This window comes from Rhinatrema bivittatum, chromosome 14 (genome assembly GCF_901001135.1).
Source record: "Rhinatrema bivittatum chromosome 14, aRhiBiv1.1, whole genome shotgun sequence".
Lineage (NCBI taxonomy): Eukaryota > Metazoa > Chordata > Amphibia > Gymnophiona > Rhinatrematidae > Rhinatrema > Rhinatrema bivittatum.
Window position 1 is genome coordinate 17,863,697 of NC_042628.1, and position 17,457 is coordinate 17,881,153.

The 17,457-nt window shown below is 43.5% G+C and overlaps 1 protein-coding gene across 1 annotated transcript in view; it reads left to right on the top strand.

Moving 5' to 3' along the window:
- The window catches only part of DNAH3 (dynein axonemal heavy chain 3), a 184,433-nt gene that overhangs the window by 83,681 nt on the left and 83,295 nt on the right, over positions 1 to 17,457 (top strand). The window contains exons 23-30 of the mRNA XM_029576090.1: positions 1,963 to 2,099; positions 2,273 to 2,474; positions 5,982 to 6,074; positions 6,825 to 6,935; positions 8,242 to 8,356; positions 9,004 to 9,202; positions 11,769 to 11,877; positions 14,772 to 14,885. Of these exons, the coding sequence (XP_029431950.1) occupies positions 1,963 to 2,099; positions 2,273 to 2,474; positions 5,982 to 6,074; positions 6,825 to 6,935; positions 8,242 to 8,356; positions 9,004 to 9,202; positions 11,769 to 11,877; positions 14,772 to 14,885 (1,080 nt within the window). The remainder of the gene's footprint in view (positions 1 to 1,962; positions 2,100 to 2,272; positions 2,475 to 5,981; positions 6,075 to 6,824; positions 6,936 to 8,241; positions 8,357 to 9,003; positions 9,203 to 11,768; positions 11,878 to 14,771; positions 14,886 to 17,457) is intronic.

Sequence of the window (17,457 nt, forward strand, 5' to 3'; positions counted from 1 at the left end):
TCAAATTGAATGGGCTTTCTGATCCGAAGGGTTCCAGCATCTGCCTGTGCTCAGGAAGCTGGTGCTTTTACTCCTTCTCACTGACCTGTGCTTGTGTGTCCATCAGCAAGGGGGCACGGAAAATTGCTGCTGCGCTGCTGATCCCTAGACCTTGATGACTGGGATCGGCAGAGTCCGGGGTGAAAGTTGTGGAAACAAAGAAGAAAAATAAGTACCAAAGCCAAGAAGTACACATGCACTGTTTGGTATGAGATGCGCACTTTGCATCTCAATCAATGTGAGCATCTTATGACAAATAATGTGGACAACTGTAGCAGCCTTGTTATTTACAGGTGAGTTGAACTTCCGGCTCCGGCTCGTGTGGTGTCCAGCTGCTCAGCCATGCCCTCAAACAATTCTGGTCCCATCCGTTGAACAAAGTGCTCCTCCATCGATGTCAGCACTATTGGACAAAGGGCTCCTCTGGTCTGTTGTATATATTTGTTCCTGTTTGACAGCCTTGTTTTCAATTGGGCCTTTATGTCACGGTATCTGTGGGGCCACCTGCTCCCCACTACGCTTCACGCCACTGCACCTGGATATAGCCTGGGAAATGATACACCAGATCTGGCCCTTGGATTCCCTCGATGTCCTGGCCACATGGTTTCCAAACAGCATGGCGTAATGTTCGAGGACACCTGTGATAATCATTTCATTGTCCTCCAAAACCCTCAGAAGAGCTCGCCCTACTGCCTGGCTTCCAGAACGGAGTGCCATTTCTGCTTCCGGAGAGGTGTCCTCCCTTTCATAACTCTTGCTCCCACTCTCACTCCCCTCTCCTCTCCCTTACTCCCCAACTCCTGCTCCTGTCCTACAAACTGCCCTCTCTTGTCTATCCCTAGCCTGCCATCCTCCTCCCTCCAGACTCTCCTGCCTATCCCCTTCCCCCTCCTGCCTCCTCCTATCCCTTCCCTTCTGCCTATCTCTACTCCTGTCCTTGTCCCTACTCCTACTCCTCCACCTAGCACTCCTGTCCTCATCTTCTCTCCCCCTCTCCTCCCTCCTCTCCTGACGCCTGTCCTCTCCTCTCCCCATGTCTCTCACGCTCCATCCTCTCCAATCCTCAACACCACCACACCTCACCACTCCTCCTTTGCCTCACTACCATGCCTCAACACTCCTCCGCCTCATCACCACGCCTCACCACACTTCCTCTATCTTACCAGTGCCACTATGTTTCACCACACACAAAGACAGACAGATAAACAGGACAAACTAACAAAAACTTTCACTCCAACAAACATAAAAGACCAAGGGATAGGGAAACAGAGGACAACAGAAGACAAGACAATCCACTCCCACTAGACCACTCGCCTACTCTTCTATTCTCTCACCAAACGCCTGACACACCCTCAAAGAGGCAGGTGCAGGAAGCTGTTATACAAAAACCTGAAAAATACTGCATCACACATAAATCAACACACAGCATGGAAAATGATTGTGATGTGTGATGCGCTGATGCCACGCGCGAAACGATAACATATCGTGCTTTGCGAAAATTGCCTATGCGATGTGGTACACAGGAAATGAGTCTAACCATGTCCATTTTTTAATCAGGGGTGCTATTTCTGCTATATTTATAGCAATTTGATGGATCTAGCTGTTTGTTAGCTGGCTGGCAGCTGAACATGGACCCTAAAGTCGCAGTGCATGATGGCCACTAACTAATAATAAATATTAATTTATTCATTATGAAAGCATGATGATAACAAATATTGTTTATTTGAGTATTATTTATTTATTTATTTATAGGTTTTTATATACCGATAGCCGTTTGCACATCGTATCGGTTTACAGATAACTAAAACTTTTTGACAGTGTCATTATACAGAACTTTTGGCACTGCCATTACATAGAACAGTAAACTTATTATTAGTTGATCTAATGATTTATATTCCATTTCATGTCTTCTCTCTCTGTTAGGTGAAAAATACCAAAGTGCTTGTAGCAACTGAGCAGCCAAACATGCTAGAAAGACTTCAAGAATCTAATATCCTCTTAGAAGAAATCCAGAAGGGGTTAAATAATTATTTGGAGAAGAAAAGATTATTTTTTCCCCGGTAAATTCATTTTTTTGTTTCAAATATTGTGTCAGAAAGTGTGACTTATTTTTTGTCACTGCCACTGAAGAATAGTGTTGTGTCCACAAAAGGTTCTTTCTCTGCTATGATTATAAAATATCTCATTACATATGTCCTAATATTTTTCTCTTGCTGCACTTTATTTTTAACAGATTCTTTTTCCTATCCAATGATGAGCTGCTTGAGATTTTATCAGAAACCAAAGATCCTCTGAGAGTCCAACCACATTTGAAGAAATGCTTTGAAGGAATAGCTAAGCTGGAATTCACAGAAGACATGGAAATCACTGGCATGATCAGTTCTGAGAAGGAAACGATTTCTTTCATCCAAAAAATCTACCCTGCCAAAGCAAAAGTAATTTTTATTACCTATATTAAATAAGGATATAGAGCAGGGGTGGCCAACTCCGGTCCCCAAGAGCCAAAAATAGACCAGGTTTTCAGAATATCCACAATGAATATGCATGAGATAGATTTGCATGCACTGCCTCCATTGTATGCAAAACTATCTCATGCATATTCATTGTGGATATCCTGTAAAACCAGGCCTGTTTGTGGCTGTCAAGGACAAGGGTTGGTTATCCCTGATATAGAGCATGTTTAAAATAGGACATAATGTATTACTTAAATAATGCTGTCAATGGACAAAGTGCTGCGCAATATGGGGTAGATTTTTAAAAAGTATGCCCGCGCATACTTTTGTTCGCGCACCAGGCGCAAACAAGAGTATGCCAGATTTTAATAGATACGCGCGTAGCCGCACGTATCCTTTAAAATACAGGGTCGGCGCGCGTGCGGCTGCCCAAAATCGGCAGCCTGCATGCGCAGAGCCGCGCAGCCTGCCTCAGAGGGAACTTTCCTTCCACCCCCCGCACCTTCCCCTCCCTTCCCCTACTTAACCCACCCCCGCAGCCCTATCTAAACCTCCCCCCTACCTTTGTTAGAAAAGTTACGCCTGCCTGAGGCAGGCGTAACTCGTGTGCGCCAGCCGGCCGGCTGGCGTGCGATTCCCCGGCCCGGGAGTGGTTTCGGAGGCCTCGGCCATGCCCCCGAAACGCCCCCGGGCCGGAACCACGCCTGCGGCCCCGCCCCTGGATGACACGCCACTGCGACACACGCCCCCGACACGCCCCCCAGGAAAGCCCCGGGACTTACGCGCATCCCAGGGCTTGCGTGCGCCGCCGAGCCTATTCAACAAAGGCTCGGCGTATCTTACACGTGTACCTCTTTGAAAATCTGCCCCTATATGACACATGAAAATAAAGTCAGTGCCCCAAAGGTCTTATACACTAAGAAGTGAATTTTAAAAGACCAGTGCGCACCAAAATTAGGGGATATGTGCACAAGTTGGGCTTACGAGCGCCCACCGTATTTTCGAGATGAATGTGCATCTTGGGCTAGGCGCATGTCTCACTGAGATTCAGAAAGGGGCAGGGCATGGGTGTGGTCTGGCTAGGATATGGGCATTCCAGCATGGGGCCACGAAAAGCGCCCAGGTGCAGTGCCACGTACGTTTACTTCTGCTATGAAGGAGGTGTAACTTTAAAAATAAAAAAACCCCAATCATTTCTGACAGGTTTAAAAGGTCGTGGGTAACTGGGGAGAGTGCAGGCTACTAAAACCAGGGGGGTTTGGAGGACCTGACTCTTAACTGGGCAAACTGGTGAATGAATTGGTGAAACTGGTAATGGCATGGATGTGTGCCCATTATAAAATGCCCTGACTTAACACGATAGAAATGGATTTGGCACGCGCCCAGTTGTATTTTATATCATGCGCACATATTTGCGTGCATGTTATAAAATAGCCCGCGTCCCTGGATGCATGTGCCGATGCTCACGTGTCAATGTGTGCCTGAGCACCCCCTTTGAAAGTTACCATCTAAGTTTTGAGGTTAAAGCCAGTATTGAAATATCTGGGATGAAGAAGTGTTTCAAGTGATTTACTCACGTTCATACGGTATCTGATAGTGATGGTATTTCACCCTGGGTTTCTACTTTCCAAGTTTCCAAATGCCAGTGTCTATTGCCATTTATCATATTCAGCTGATTTTTTTTTGTCTTTTGGTTTGTTTTAATGTTTGTTTCAGTTCATTTGCCAAAACAAAATAAACATTACCACCCTCAAAACAAAAAGAGATGCTCTGGGACCCTCTGACCCCTCCTCTGACCCCTCCTCTTGACCCCCCCCCCCCCCCGCCAGAAATGAGTCAGAGCGGGGGACATCCCTGGCTCCCACTTATCCCTTCCGTGGGAGCCCTGCAGGAAGAAAGGGGACTGAGCGACCCCCACCTGCTCCTGCCCCAACATGTGTCTCCAAAAATGGCACTGGTCAGCCCTGAGACCTGGCCAAAGTGACTTAGTCTCATGATCGTCTGGTGCCATTTTTAAAGAGACACGGGGAGAAGGGGCAAGTGGGGATTGTTCCTGCAAGATACCCCATGGAAGGGGTAAGTAGGGGCCAGGGAGCTCCCCAGCTGGGCTTGAGACCTGGCTTGTCGACGAGAGCGGAAGGTCAGAAGAGCCCGGGAAAGGCTTGGGAGACTCTGGGAAATGGCAGCAGGGGCTTGGGAAGGTCCCTGGGAGACCACTTTTTATTCTGAAACAAACCAAAAATACCCGAAAATGTTTGGGTGTTTTTTGGCAAAGCTATTTTGATTCCATTCCTTTCAAATGGCCTTTTTCAGTCTGGATGTAAACACAGAAAGAGAGAAAATAAGGTAACATTATTGGTGGCGGGGGGGGGGGGGGGGGGGGGGGAGAGAGACCAATATGTCAGTCTACTACTTATACCACTGTAAGAGGGGGGCACTTTGAACTCGGAGTGGGGGGTGGGATAGGTTTAGGTGGGTGGTTTTACATACACAGTAGGAGGTACGGAGAGGAAAGTTCACATCACTGAAGATTTGCTGTCATTTCAATTGATGGAAGGTACAAGAGGAGTTGATTTGCACAATTCTCTTTCTGCCTAGCAGGCAAACGTAACTCCTTCCAGTTACGCCCTCTGAATGCCCCTAACAGGGACGGTAACTTTCAAACCTGCACGCGGGCATCCATGAATGCGCGTTTGCCGGCCTGTGCATATGGTCGCGATGATTTTATAGTATGCGCGCATTGACATGTGCATGTTACAAAATCTGCTACCCGTGCACGTAAGTGTGTGTGTGTGTGTGTGTGTGTGTGTGTGTATGTGTGGGGGGGTTAGTACCTGGGCATGGTGACACAATTGGTCCTATTCCCTGTTCCCTCCCAGTCCGCTCCTAAACCCCCTACCTAACCTGCTTCCCTTTTCCACTACTAACCTTGACCCCTAAAACCTTGCTAACTACCCTACATCTTTTTGGTTTTATACTTACCTGTAGTCCGGAGCAGCAGCAACTTGCGCGGTCCAGTCAGCTCCTGGTACGCACTTCAGCGGGACAGTGCCTGATGGTGCTGTCCCAGCCTCGCCCATGCCTCGCACCTGGCCCACCCCTCTTTCATCTTACCAAGTTTTTTCGTGTACTGGGACATATGCGCATGGCTGCAGGCCCCTGAAGGATCCCGCAGCCTGGATTTCATGCGCGCAGGGTTTTTAAAATGTAACCCTTTAGCCAGCTAAATTCTAACCTCCTAACTTATTAGGAAGCTAAATTTAGATGGATGTGTTCCCAAATACTCATTTAGCCAGCTAACGTCTGAGTTAGCTGGCTAAATGCTTTTGAATGTGGATCTCTGGGTGTCCAACAATTTTGTACACAGAATTCTGAAAATATCTATCTCTCTATGTTTAAATATTCTGCTAAACTTTTGAAGCAGTTTGAGCATTTGACTGAATATTTTGTGTACCCTATGCTTATGCTTTTAATCTTTTATGTTCAAAGGGCATGGTGGAGAAGTGGCTCCTGCAAGTGGAAGAAAATATGCTTGCCAGCATAAGACAAGTTATTTATGATGGCGCTGAGAACTATAATCAGGTAACGAGAAAACTCCATCTGACTGGAGGAAGCTTTAGAGGAATGGTCACTAAGAAGGGATTGTGTCCTTGGTGAGAGTTTTGGGGGGGGGGGGGGGGGGAAAAAAAAGCTGTCCAGCCGAGGAAGGGTCCTAAGTTGTTCCGATTGAGAGCGCAGTCAGCCAGAAGCTTACCAGAATTAGAGAAGCTGGTGTAAAAAAGGAGGAGTGCTGCCTTTAGAGCAGGTACTTGGGAAGAGCCAAGGAGGATGGTCCCTGTTCCAAGAGCTGACCCGTTTGGGTGGGCAGTTTTATTGCTGCTGAAAGGGACTGAGATGTATTTTTGTGCTGTTTTGGCCCTTGCGTAGCTGTCTGGTTCACTAGCCTTTGGTGTTTCACTGTTTTAGACTTTGTTTTACGTGCCATCTGTACCAGAAAAAGAGCTTTTATTTTAAACAATAGCTTGGAAGTCAGTGGTTTGGTTTTTGTCCTTTTTACTGAGCTGATGAGCAGAAGACCCCCAGTGAGCCTTGCCATAGAGATCTCTTTCCCACCTGTGCAGGTCTTGGCCCCTGTGCCCAGGTACAGATCAGAACAGGAGCTGCCTATCTCTCTCATAGTTGTAGCCAGATAATAAACATACTCAAATAATAACATTTGCTTTAGAATAAAGATGTCAATGAAATATTTTATAGGTAACTTGAAAAAATAGACTAGTTGCAGTATTTACTTCATCAACTTTAAGAGTGTGATCTTTGTGCATTTTCCTGAAGGTTCTTCGAAAGAAGTGGGTACTGCAATGGCCTGGGCAAGTGGTTATCTGTGTGTCATCAATCTTCTGGACCAAGGAAGTGGCTGAAGCTATACAAAAAGGAACTTTACCGGTATGACACTAAATTCTGTTAAGAGGTAGAAAATATTCAGCAAATCATGATTTTCTTTTCAACTTCAGATGCCACAGAATTCAATTGTTCATAAACTGAGCAAACTTAAATATTAGGAAGACAATATTCAGAGAATTGGCAAGTGGGTAAGTTATCCGGGAAACTTGTCCTAGATATTCGATGGGACTTACAGGCACAAGTCTTGCTGAATACACTTGGATAAAATTACGCGCATAACTTTTTCCCACTAGATTTGTGCATATAACCTTTAGTGCTGAATATGTGTTATCAGCCCTGGAAAGCATCCATTGATGCCCCTTTTGGTGCAGATAGATTTTGTACTCACAAAAAGTTATACCTTTGATGGTGGAAAATATTAGAAGTTTGGGTTTTGTGCACATAACACAAAACGTTGCCCGCACAAAGACTTTGAATATTTACCTCTAACACATTATTTTTTGTCTACTAAAATTTCATTTTTTAGTTATAAACATTTTTAAGCATTCTAGGATTTGTGTCATGGTCATAATGATCACTCTTCTTGGGTTGTTAAAGTCATTTAAAGGTGAATTGTAAAAGCCCGACACACACATTAATTAGGGAATGTGCAAATATGTTAGACTTGGTGTGCCAAGTGGCAGAGTGTGAATTTGAGATGTGAGCAAAATATGCGATTTGGTGTGCACTGAGACCTCCTGCCAGGTAGCTTTATTTCTGCTATAGATGACAGGCAAGTTAAAAAAATAAAGAAAATAGACAGATCTGCGGGCTTTTAAGGGTCGGGGATAGCTGGGGAAAGTGAAGGCTATTAAACTAGAGAGTTTTGGAAGACCTATCTCTTAATTGGGTGAACTGGGGACAAACTGGTAAATTGGGAATAGCGTTGGCGCGCACCCCTTTTAAAATCCCCTGATTTACAAACTAGAAGCGGCATTTGTGTGCACATGTGCACGCCCACTTAAAATTTGGCACACATATGCATGCAGCCAGGCCATTTTGTAACATGCATATTTATTTATTTATTTAGACATTTTATATACCATCATTCCATATGCGCACATATGTTATAAAATGGCCGCTTTCCTGGGCATGGGCCAATGTATGTGCACATGCGCGCCAGTTTGAAAGGTACCGTCCCTGTATGACTTTGTCCTTCACTACAGTGTCTCGGACATGTACTTAAATATTCTCCTTTGCCACAACAAATCAGAGTGCAAGATTCACAACGACAATGCTTAGAATGAATGCTGTCATCTGCCAGTATTGGAAGTGGTTGCTTTCATCTTCTTGCCTGTTTCTGCCTAAGGCCTTCTTGAAGAAGAGCAACCAACAAATCAGTGAGATTGTTGAACTTGTTAGAGGAAAGCTGTCCGGTGGTGCCCGTCTTACCCTGGGAGCACTGACTGTCATTGATGTACACGGTAACTGTTTTCAGTCCCCACTTCTTCTATAATACAGATGGGATTGCCATATGCTGTAGTTTAGCAATCGTAATACAAGCTAATGAAAAACAGTATTTTTAGTAGAGCGTTTGGTAACGTTCTTCCTGATGGGAAAATGTAAATTCTGTTCCCTGTACGTACCAGGATCAGTCCAGACTGTGGGTTATGTCCCCCGTGCAGCAAAGCTTCGGAGGGTACTGCCTTATAAACCCTCTGCTACTCTTCAGTATCTTTCTGACTCCAGCAGATAATCCTGTTTATATAAAATGTATTGTGCGAATCAGCATGTTTGGAGTTCCTTAAGACTGAATTCAGAATTGAAAGCAACATGTAGAAATATGCACATACTTATTGATGAAAGAATAAAGTTAAGTCTAATTATGGTTCACATCTTTTTATTGAGATTTTACAAAAACAAACAGTTTGCATTCAGAGAAAGCTAGACCCAATTAAAAGATTCAGGAATCTTCTTAAAATAATTTTTTCTGTCCACACAAAAAGGGAAAAAATCAAACGGCCCTTACATCTTAAATTATTTAATAAGAAAAATTGCTCATTTATTAAATACATGAAGTATTTGTGTGGGTTTGGGCTTTATTAGATGTGATGCACTTCTGCTTTTGCAGCTCGTGATGTGGTAGCAAAATTAGCTGAGGACAAAGTTTCAAACCTGAATGATTTCCAGTGGATTTCTCAGCTGAGATATTATTGGGAAAAAGATAATGTGATAGTACGAATGATTACCACAGAGGCCATGTATGGTTATGAGTACCTAGGAAATTCTGCTCGCCTGGTTATAACACCTCTGACTGATCGATGTTACAGGTAAAATGAGTTTTATGTTTGGAATCCTTGTTTATATCTCAGAATGGTTAAATTAATCTACATTTCTGGAGGTGCTGATGCAGTGCACCGGAGTTCTGCAGACTTTATGTCAAAATCACCAAGGAGGCAATTTTCAAATAGCTTGTCGAATTGCAAAGGACGCAGCTCCTTTGTAGCTAATTACTTTGATTATTTTGCAGCTAATTAGGTAGTGTAAACTCTGCATGCTAAACGCACCCATGTACTCTGAAACTGCTATTTGTGCAGGGTGGTGGGAAGGAAGGGGTGGAGGGGGGGAGAGGAGGGGGAAAGGGTGTGTATTAGAGATGCGCTTCGTTTTTACATCTCGGGTCAGGCTACGTGTCGGCCAACTTGTGGAAAACTTTGTTTTCCATCGGGTTGTTTTTTTTTTCTCTGCAATTTTCGCCGAAAAAACCCCAAACCACCCAACCCTTAAAATTTAGTTATTTACAACCCCCCCACCCTCTGGACCGCCCCCCCAAAACTTGCCTAAAATCCGTGGTGGTCCAGCAGGGGTCTTGGGAGCGATCTCCCGCTCTCGGGCCGTCGGCAGCCAGTAAACAAAATGGCGCTGGTGGCCCTTTGCCCTTACCATGTGACAGGAGCCGTTTTTTGGGGTTTTTTAAATAAAGGTGCCCCTCCCCCCCCCCACGCTAACCTGAACAACGAATTTTCCCTGAGGTTCGGGGAAAATCCATCTCAGGGTTCGGGTCCTCCGACCCATGCCGAATTGGACTATTTGTTTTGCACATGCATACTTCGTAAAATGGAAACATATGTGTGTATGTGTAACCCCTCTCCCCAACCCTGTCTGCAGGAATGCCTTTGCTCACTGTGGGTAAACTTCAGGCATTAAGCACATAGGTTTACTCCCATATCAGGCAGATAATTACCCTCCCTATGTGTAAAGTGACAGGTTACTCTACAGAGGCCTTATTAGGTTATCAACAGATTCCTTGAAGGACAAAATGGAGATCAGATGTGTTTTCACGTATTCTCACCAGAGTTTAGAGTTCTAGTAACTCTATTGGTACAGGAGGAAAGTTAAATCTAAACGCAGGTAAATGACTTTTGAAAATTGCTGTGATAGTATGTTACTGTTACATTTGTAGCTCTTTGGAAAATTCCCCGGTAAGTCTCACCTGATAAGTCTACAAAAAGAGGATATATATATTACACATCCTTTAACATTATGACATTATTTTATGGAAACTGCAATGGCAATGCTATCGAGCACTGTTTTGTTTCAGGTTTATGTGTGTGTTTGAATTTCTTTTTGGAAAAAGAGGTATTTGGTGCTTGGGAGTTAGAGAAACTTAAACAAGCTAAGAAATGCTTACCTCATTGTTAAAACCACTTTATTTTTTTAGATCATTTTGAATTAATGTTTCTTTTTCTGTTGTGGCTAAGAAGCCAAAGCATCAACAATCATCTGGACAAGCCTTTCAACAATACTTTATTTTAGGCTTCACTGTCTAAGCAGTGCTGTACGCTTAAATTAAGGGGAGGCTTCCGCTTCTAGTGCCTCTGTATCAGAGCTACACTGAAAGCGCCAGGAGCGGGCAGATGAATACCTCGCTCCCGACTGGGGATTTCTTGGTCTGTGGGCTGGGAGTCCTCTGAGGGGGTGAAAGAAAGAGCCAACATTTAAATAAAAAATGTAAGGAGAAGAGGGACTGGGATGGGGGTGGTGCTGACCTGAGGCTTTTATGTACTTTTATTTTATATTGGAAGGGTTAGGGGCTGCGAGGGTGCACATCCCTGCAAGGCCATGGTGTGAGATCTTGGGGAGGGTTGGGGAATCAATGCCACTTAACCAGATATTGGAAAATATGCAGTTAAGTGGCAGGGAATCTGGCAACTTTAAAAGCAAATTGGTTATATTTAAACTTGGCTGGTTAAGTTTCTAATTTATCCAGCTACGTTTTAGCTGGATAACTTTAGGTGAGTATGTTCAGTGGGACATTTATCCCACTGAAATATCCAGGACAAGTTATCTTGCTAACTGTAGCTGGATAACTTACTGAATAGGGACCTCTGTATATTTAGTTTCTTGGTATCTTTACATTCAGCCTAGTTCTTCAAAAGAATGTGATATTCTTCTTTTAAAGCCTGATAGACTATTTAAGCAAAATCTGGAGGAGATTTATCCTTGTGAATTGATCCTGGGGAGCTCTGAGAGATAATGAAAAGTCATTATATTAAATGAAAAAGGAGCTGGACTGAGGTCCCTATGGGCATACAGTGACTTTTAATATATAGAATACAAAAAACATGTTGGCATCAAACAACTAATGAATTAAACCAATTATATTGTTTAAAATTTGACAAAGATGTGGCTGAATCTTCATATTATCTTCTGTAGGCCCTTGTCTGAACAAGACGAAGTCCCACTTGCATTACCTTGGAAGACTCTGTCTTTCCTCTAGGAGGACCTCAGTCATAAAGAGAGTGGAAACTAGAAGGGATATTGTCAGAGGAAAATAACGGAAATATTTATTCTAAAACATATGTAATTAATAAGCTGTTTATGCTTTTTACTCAGGACTTTAATGGGAGCTTTGAAATTAAATCTTGGGGGTGCTCCTGAGGGACCAGCAGGAACTGGCAAAACAGAAACCACAAAAGACCTTGCAAAAGCACTGGCGAAACAGGTACCGAAATACTCATAGTATATAACGTAGGCAGCTATGAACTCCAGTGCCACATGCTCCTCCCCCTCCCAGACCTGGATCCTATCCTATCCATCGATAAGTGAGTCATGAGCGGATTTAAAAAGCTGCAGCTTTCTTTGTCAAATAACCAAACACTTTGTACCCGAGCCAAGAATCTGTCAAAGTTGTTTGCCTGCTGTGGGTAAGCTAGACAGTCCCCAATTCCCAAATCTGTATTGGTTCCCTGTAAGCCTTGGAGGTGTCTGATACGTTTTCATGCTAGTATGGTTCCTTCTGGAGTGGGTGCACCCAGCTCACATCCTGCGGTTTCCAGATTCACAGGTGCTGCTTTGGACTGCCTGTTAGCCAGCCAGAAGCAGCACCTCCTCAGCTGCAAACTAGGGTAGTCTCCTTTGGCTGAGCTCAATCAACTCAGGCCTCATAACTTCCTAATGGGGGGGGTTGTCTAATTGTTGACCACAATTAGCCAACCCCAGTTAGTAAAACAAACTGTGAGGTAAAAGAAAGGCCGCAGAGAAAGAAGAAGTCTATGAACCTGTTGCAAATGCTGTTATGATTGGAGAGTCCTCTCTAGAAGTCTCTGGGAACTCTGGTCATTATTGCTTCTAAGGGCTATGCAGATGTTTATACTAAAAAATGTTTATACTGCTGAACCCATGAGAACTGTTAATCATGGTCAGACAAGAAACTGGGAGTAGCAGGGCACGGAAGCAGACACCAAATAGTACCAAGGTTTGGAAAGCAGATGTGAACTGTGATAAGAACAATGGGAGGCACAGGGACTCTCTCCTGCTTCTAGCAGTGTTAGAAAAGCCCTATAAAAATTAGCAGAGCTGTAAGGATCTCAGCATCATTGTTACTTCTCAGATTTCCAAAGCTGAGACTGCAGACGGATTTATTGGGCCCATTTCAACTTTCATTAGGAACATAAGATTTGCTATCTTTATATGTATCTTTTAATACTTTTCTAGTAATTATTATTATTTGCTTGCAATCAGCTCTCTGGTGCTTGCTGTTATTTAACTTTTGTGTGTTTATCCTTTTGCTCAAATAAACTTACATCAAATATCTGGATCCCGGTGTAGTGACTCAGTGTATGTGTTCATGTTGTGTATCGGAGAAGCCCCTCGGTATCTCTCTCTTTCCTGAGAATTAGCCTCGAGGTAGGCCAGTGGGAGTACAGGCAAGCCCCTCTGTATATTCTCTGTGTGTGCAGCCTGAACCCTGAACATTTGCACACTGGGTGTCATGTTAGGACATCTGCCTGCCAACCTCAGGACCAGAATCTGTGCGACCTGATGCCCAGCTCTGTAATAGGTTAGGCTTCATTCCCAAGGATAAGGTACTGGTCATCCCAGTTCTGGCTTCCAATACGCCCTCTGGCTTGGGTGCTCCACTCTTACTGCAACAAAATACAGGTGAATAATAGTATTGTAGGACCAACCATGTGTATTAGAATTATCAATTACTGGGCACCTGCAATTATTGCAATCAGTATTACAAAGTAGTTTACTGCAGCCAGGAGTACAAAGTAGATTATTGTGACAGGGACTTCAAAATTGTGACCAGCATTGCAATATGGATCAGTGTGACAGGCATCATAAAATATGCAAAACCAGATTAAGTAATAACAGAAAGTAGGTGGAAGTGCAGTTAAAGTGGAGACTGCTGCTGGTGCTTCTTGGCCTTAAAGGTTTGCTGCTGCCCATGATCCTGTCTGTGCCCTTGCAGATGGCAGGGGAGAACAGTGCACCAGGACCACGAGCCTCTCCAGTTTGTTCTCATCGGGTTGTCTTTGGTAGACTTTATTTTGGTAATATATGTTACATAGATCCAGATTAACTAAGCTATGTTCTCATTGACACACAAAAGGGGAGAAAACCCAGTGAATCAGGCCCATAATTGCTTAAGCTGAAAGAGGTCCAACTTCAGTCTGGTTCTGCACTAGAAGATATTTGTTTATATAAAGCAAGTCTGCATTTGTTTTGTTTTTAAGACTGCCACTATTTGATCTACAGATGTGATGAGGTTCTTCAGTTAATACCTGGATAGCCCACATAAGAATATGAAAGCAGATGTACTGTGTTAAAATGGAAATGATGGCTTTTGTATCTATCCATATCATCCTTTTCAAACTCCCAGACCCGCCAAGTCATGAGAATACTGTCTCAGGCCGAAAATTCACTCTGGAGAAGCTGGAGACAGTATCTGATTCAGTTTGCATTAGTGTCGATAGTAGGACCTGTAAGCTTAATCATTAGAGTCTAATGGTTAAATAATAATACAGAAATATTTCTTATTAGATAATTATGTAAATATTCAAAGAAAGAGCTTGAAATCTAAATCTTTCTGAGGCACTCATACCATTTGGTTTCCAATAAGAGAAATTTTCATTTTTAGAGCACATTTTATTTCATAGGATTTGCCCATTAAAAAAAAAGTGTGCATTTTCCACAGAATAAATGTTTTCGAAAGATTTTAAGTTTGAAACTTTTGCCAGTGGTCACTAAGATGCACTTATCAGATCTAAAAATAGGAGTTTAAAACTTTATGTGGATACTCTTTTTTTTTCTGGTTTAACGGTTACACTGTAAATGCCTTCTAGAGGTTCATAAGTTATCTGGGTAACTCAGCTCCTCCCAGCTATGCCACTGGAGCCCCCCTAGGTTATCTGGCTAAATGTTAGCTGGATATGTGCCCAAATAGTCATTTGGTGGGTTAACTAATGAGTTATCCTGTTAAATGCCTCTGAATATGAACCTCCTTGTATATACAGGAAATAAATTCAGTATTAGTGCTAATAGAGAAAATGACCCTATTTGGTAAGCATTTTTGATCTTATGAAAGTAAATGTCTTCTTGTTTGCTTTCTAGTGTGTTGTTTTTAATTGCTCTGATGGACTTGACTACAAAGCCATGGGTAAATTTTTCAAGGGACTTGCACAGTCTGGAGCCTGGGCTTGTTTTGATGAGTTCAACAGAATTGAGGTAATTTTATGAGTCATAAAAATGTATTGAGAATTATTTGAAGAATATGTCACAAGTTAATGCTGAAAAAATTTCTAAAAATGTATAACTAATGTTAAATATTTACAAAATTGAACTTTTAAAATGTAGAAATAACTCCCTGTACTCTCTATATAAGGGCTGAGGCACTAGGTCTTATGGGCCTATGCAATACAATTTGCACTAAAGAAAGTGTAGCATGCACTTACAAAAAAAAGTTTTAAATGCATATTAAAATATCACGTAAGTGATGCAACAAGATTTAGCATGTGGATGGTAAAAAAATGTCCCTAATAACATGCTCAGGCTATTATCATGCACTGAAACCTGAAAATGCATTGGCTAAATAGCGTGAACATATTACTTAGTGGCGTGGTTAAGGGTGGGCCAATGGCCCACCCACTTTAGGGTCAGGCCCACCCACCCAATCAGGGCTGTCTGACCAGGAAGAGGGCCGGAGCCCGGAGCAGCAATGCCATCACGGGATCCCATCCCCGTGATGGCGAAGAAGAGAATCGGAGCTGCAATATATTTGTGGGATCCCTTCCCCACAAAGGTGAAGAAGAGGGCTGGAGCTGCAGTTCTGTTGCAGGATCCCATCCCTGCAATGGTGAAGAAGAGGATCAGAGCAGCAAGGCCATTGTGGGATCCCATCCCTGTGACTTGAAGAAGATGATCTGAGCTGCAATGCTGTCATGGGATCCCATCCCTGTGACAGCAAAGAGGAGGGCTGGAGTAGGAAGACCATCGTGGGATCCCATCCCCACAGCAGGATGAAAAGGCCCTGTGTGTATGTAGGTGAGAATGGGAGCCTGAGTGTGTATGTGTGGATTAGAATGGGGAACCTGGGCGTGTGTGTAATTGAGTGAGAATGGGAGCCTGGGTATGCATCTGTGTATGTATAAGAATGGGAACCTGTGGGTACATCTGTGTGTATGAGAATGTGAGCAGGGGGGGTGTTGAGAAAGTGAGAGCTTGTTGTGGTAGAACATCTGAGAGTGAGAGTTTGTGTGTGTGTGTGTTAGAATTTGTCTGTGTATGTGTAGAGGATGTGAGAGTGAGTGCTGGTGTGTGTGGTAGAGTATGTGAGAGTGAGAGCTTGTGCATGTCTGCATGGTAGAGCATGTTAGAGTTAGAGCTTGTGTATGTGTGTAGAGAATGTAAGAGTGAGGGCTTGTGTGTGTGAGGGAGAGTATATGAGAGTGAGAGCTTATGTTTGTGGTAGAGTATGTGAGAGTGAGAGCTTGTGCATGTCTGCACGGTAGAGCATGTTAGAGTTAGAGCTTGTGTATGTGTGTAGAGAATGTAAGAGTGAGAGCTTGTGTGTGTGAGGGAGTCTGTGAGAGAAAGCATGAGCCTGTATGTGCATGTGTGTGTGTGAGGGAGGAAGGGAAGAATACAGTAGGAGAAGAAAAAGAACGAGAAGAGAGACCCTAAAAAGGAATTAGGAAATGATCAACAAGGGAGAAGTGGGAAAAAAAGAGTCTGGGACCAAATGATTAGAAAAATACAAAGATCAGACAACAAAGGTAAAAAACAAAACTAAACCATTATTTTGAGATTTTAGCAATTGGAATATGCCATCTTTAGGAATGTGCATTTCTTATATTTTTGTATTTTGCTCTTTCTTCACTATTCCACTGTTCAGAGTCTAGTTTCTCATGCTTTCTATTTTGGTTTTGTCTGCATGGTTTTTTTTTACCCTTCGGGACCTCCGACTTAATATCACCATGATATTAAGTCGGAGGGTGTACAGAAAAGCAGTTTTTACTGCTTTTCTGTGCACTTTCCCGGTGCCTGAAGAAATTAGCGCCTACCTTTGGGTAGGCGCTAATTTCTGAAAGCAAAATGCGGCTTGGCTGCACATTTTATTTTCTGAATCGCGCGGGAATACCTAATAGGGCCATCAACATGCATTTAAAATGGGCCGGCGGCTGTCGGGACGAAAACCGGATGCTCAATTTTGCTGGCGTCCGGTTTCCGAGCCCGTGGCTGTCAGCAGGCTTGAGAACCAACGCTGGCAAAATTGAGTGTCTGCTGTCAAACCCGCTGACAGCCGCCGCTCCGGGCCAAAAGGAGGCGCTAGGGTCGTGCTAGTGTCCCTAGCGCCTCCTTTTGCCTGTTTCTACCGCTGGGCCTCATTTAAATACTGAATCGCACGCACAGGCAAGTGGCCTGTGCATGCGCCGGATGGACTTTACTGAATCGGCCCGTTATATAGACTCTTAATTACCCATTGACACACATGCTATCTTTTCAGGCTTACACACACAGACTTTCAATCACACACATACATGCTGTCTTTTTCTCTCACACACAGACTCTCATTCGTGTGCTTACAAACATGCTCTCTCTCTTTCTCTCATTTACACACAGGCTCTCAATCACATAGTCACATGCTCCCCCACCTAAACCAGATCTCAATCACACACATACTCTCTTTCACATGTACAGGCTCTCAATCATTCACATACATGCTCTCTCACTCACACACACACACACACACACAAGATCTCAAACACACATGCTTGCTCATTCACTCACTCTCCCCCCT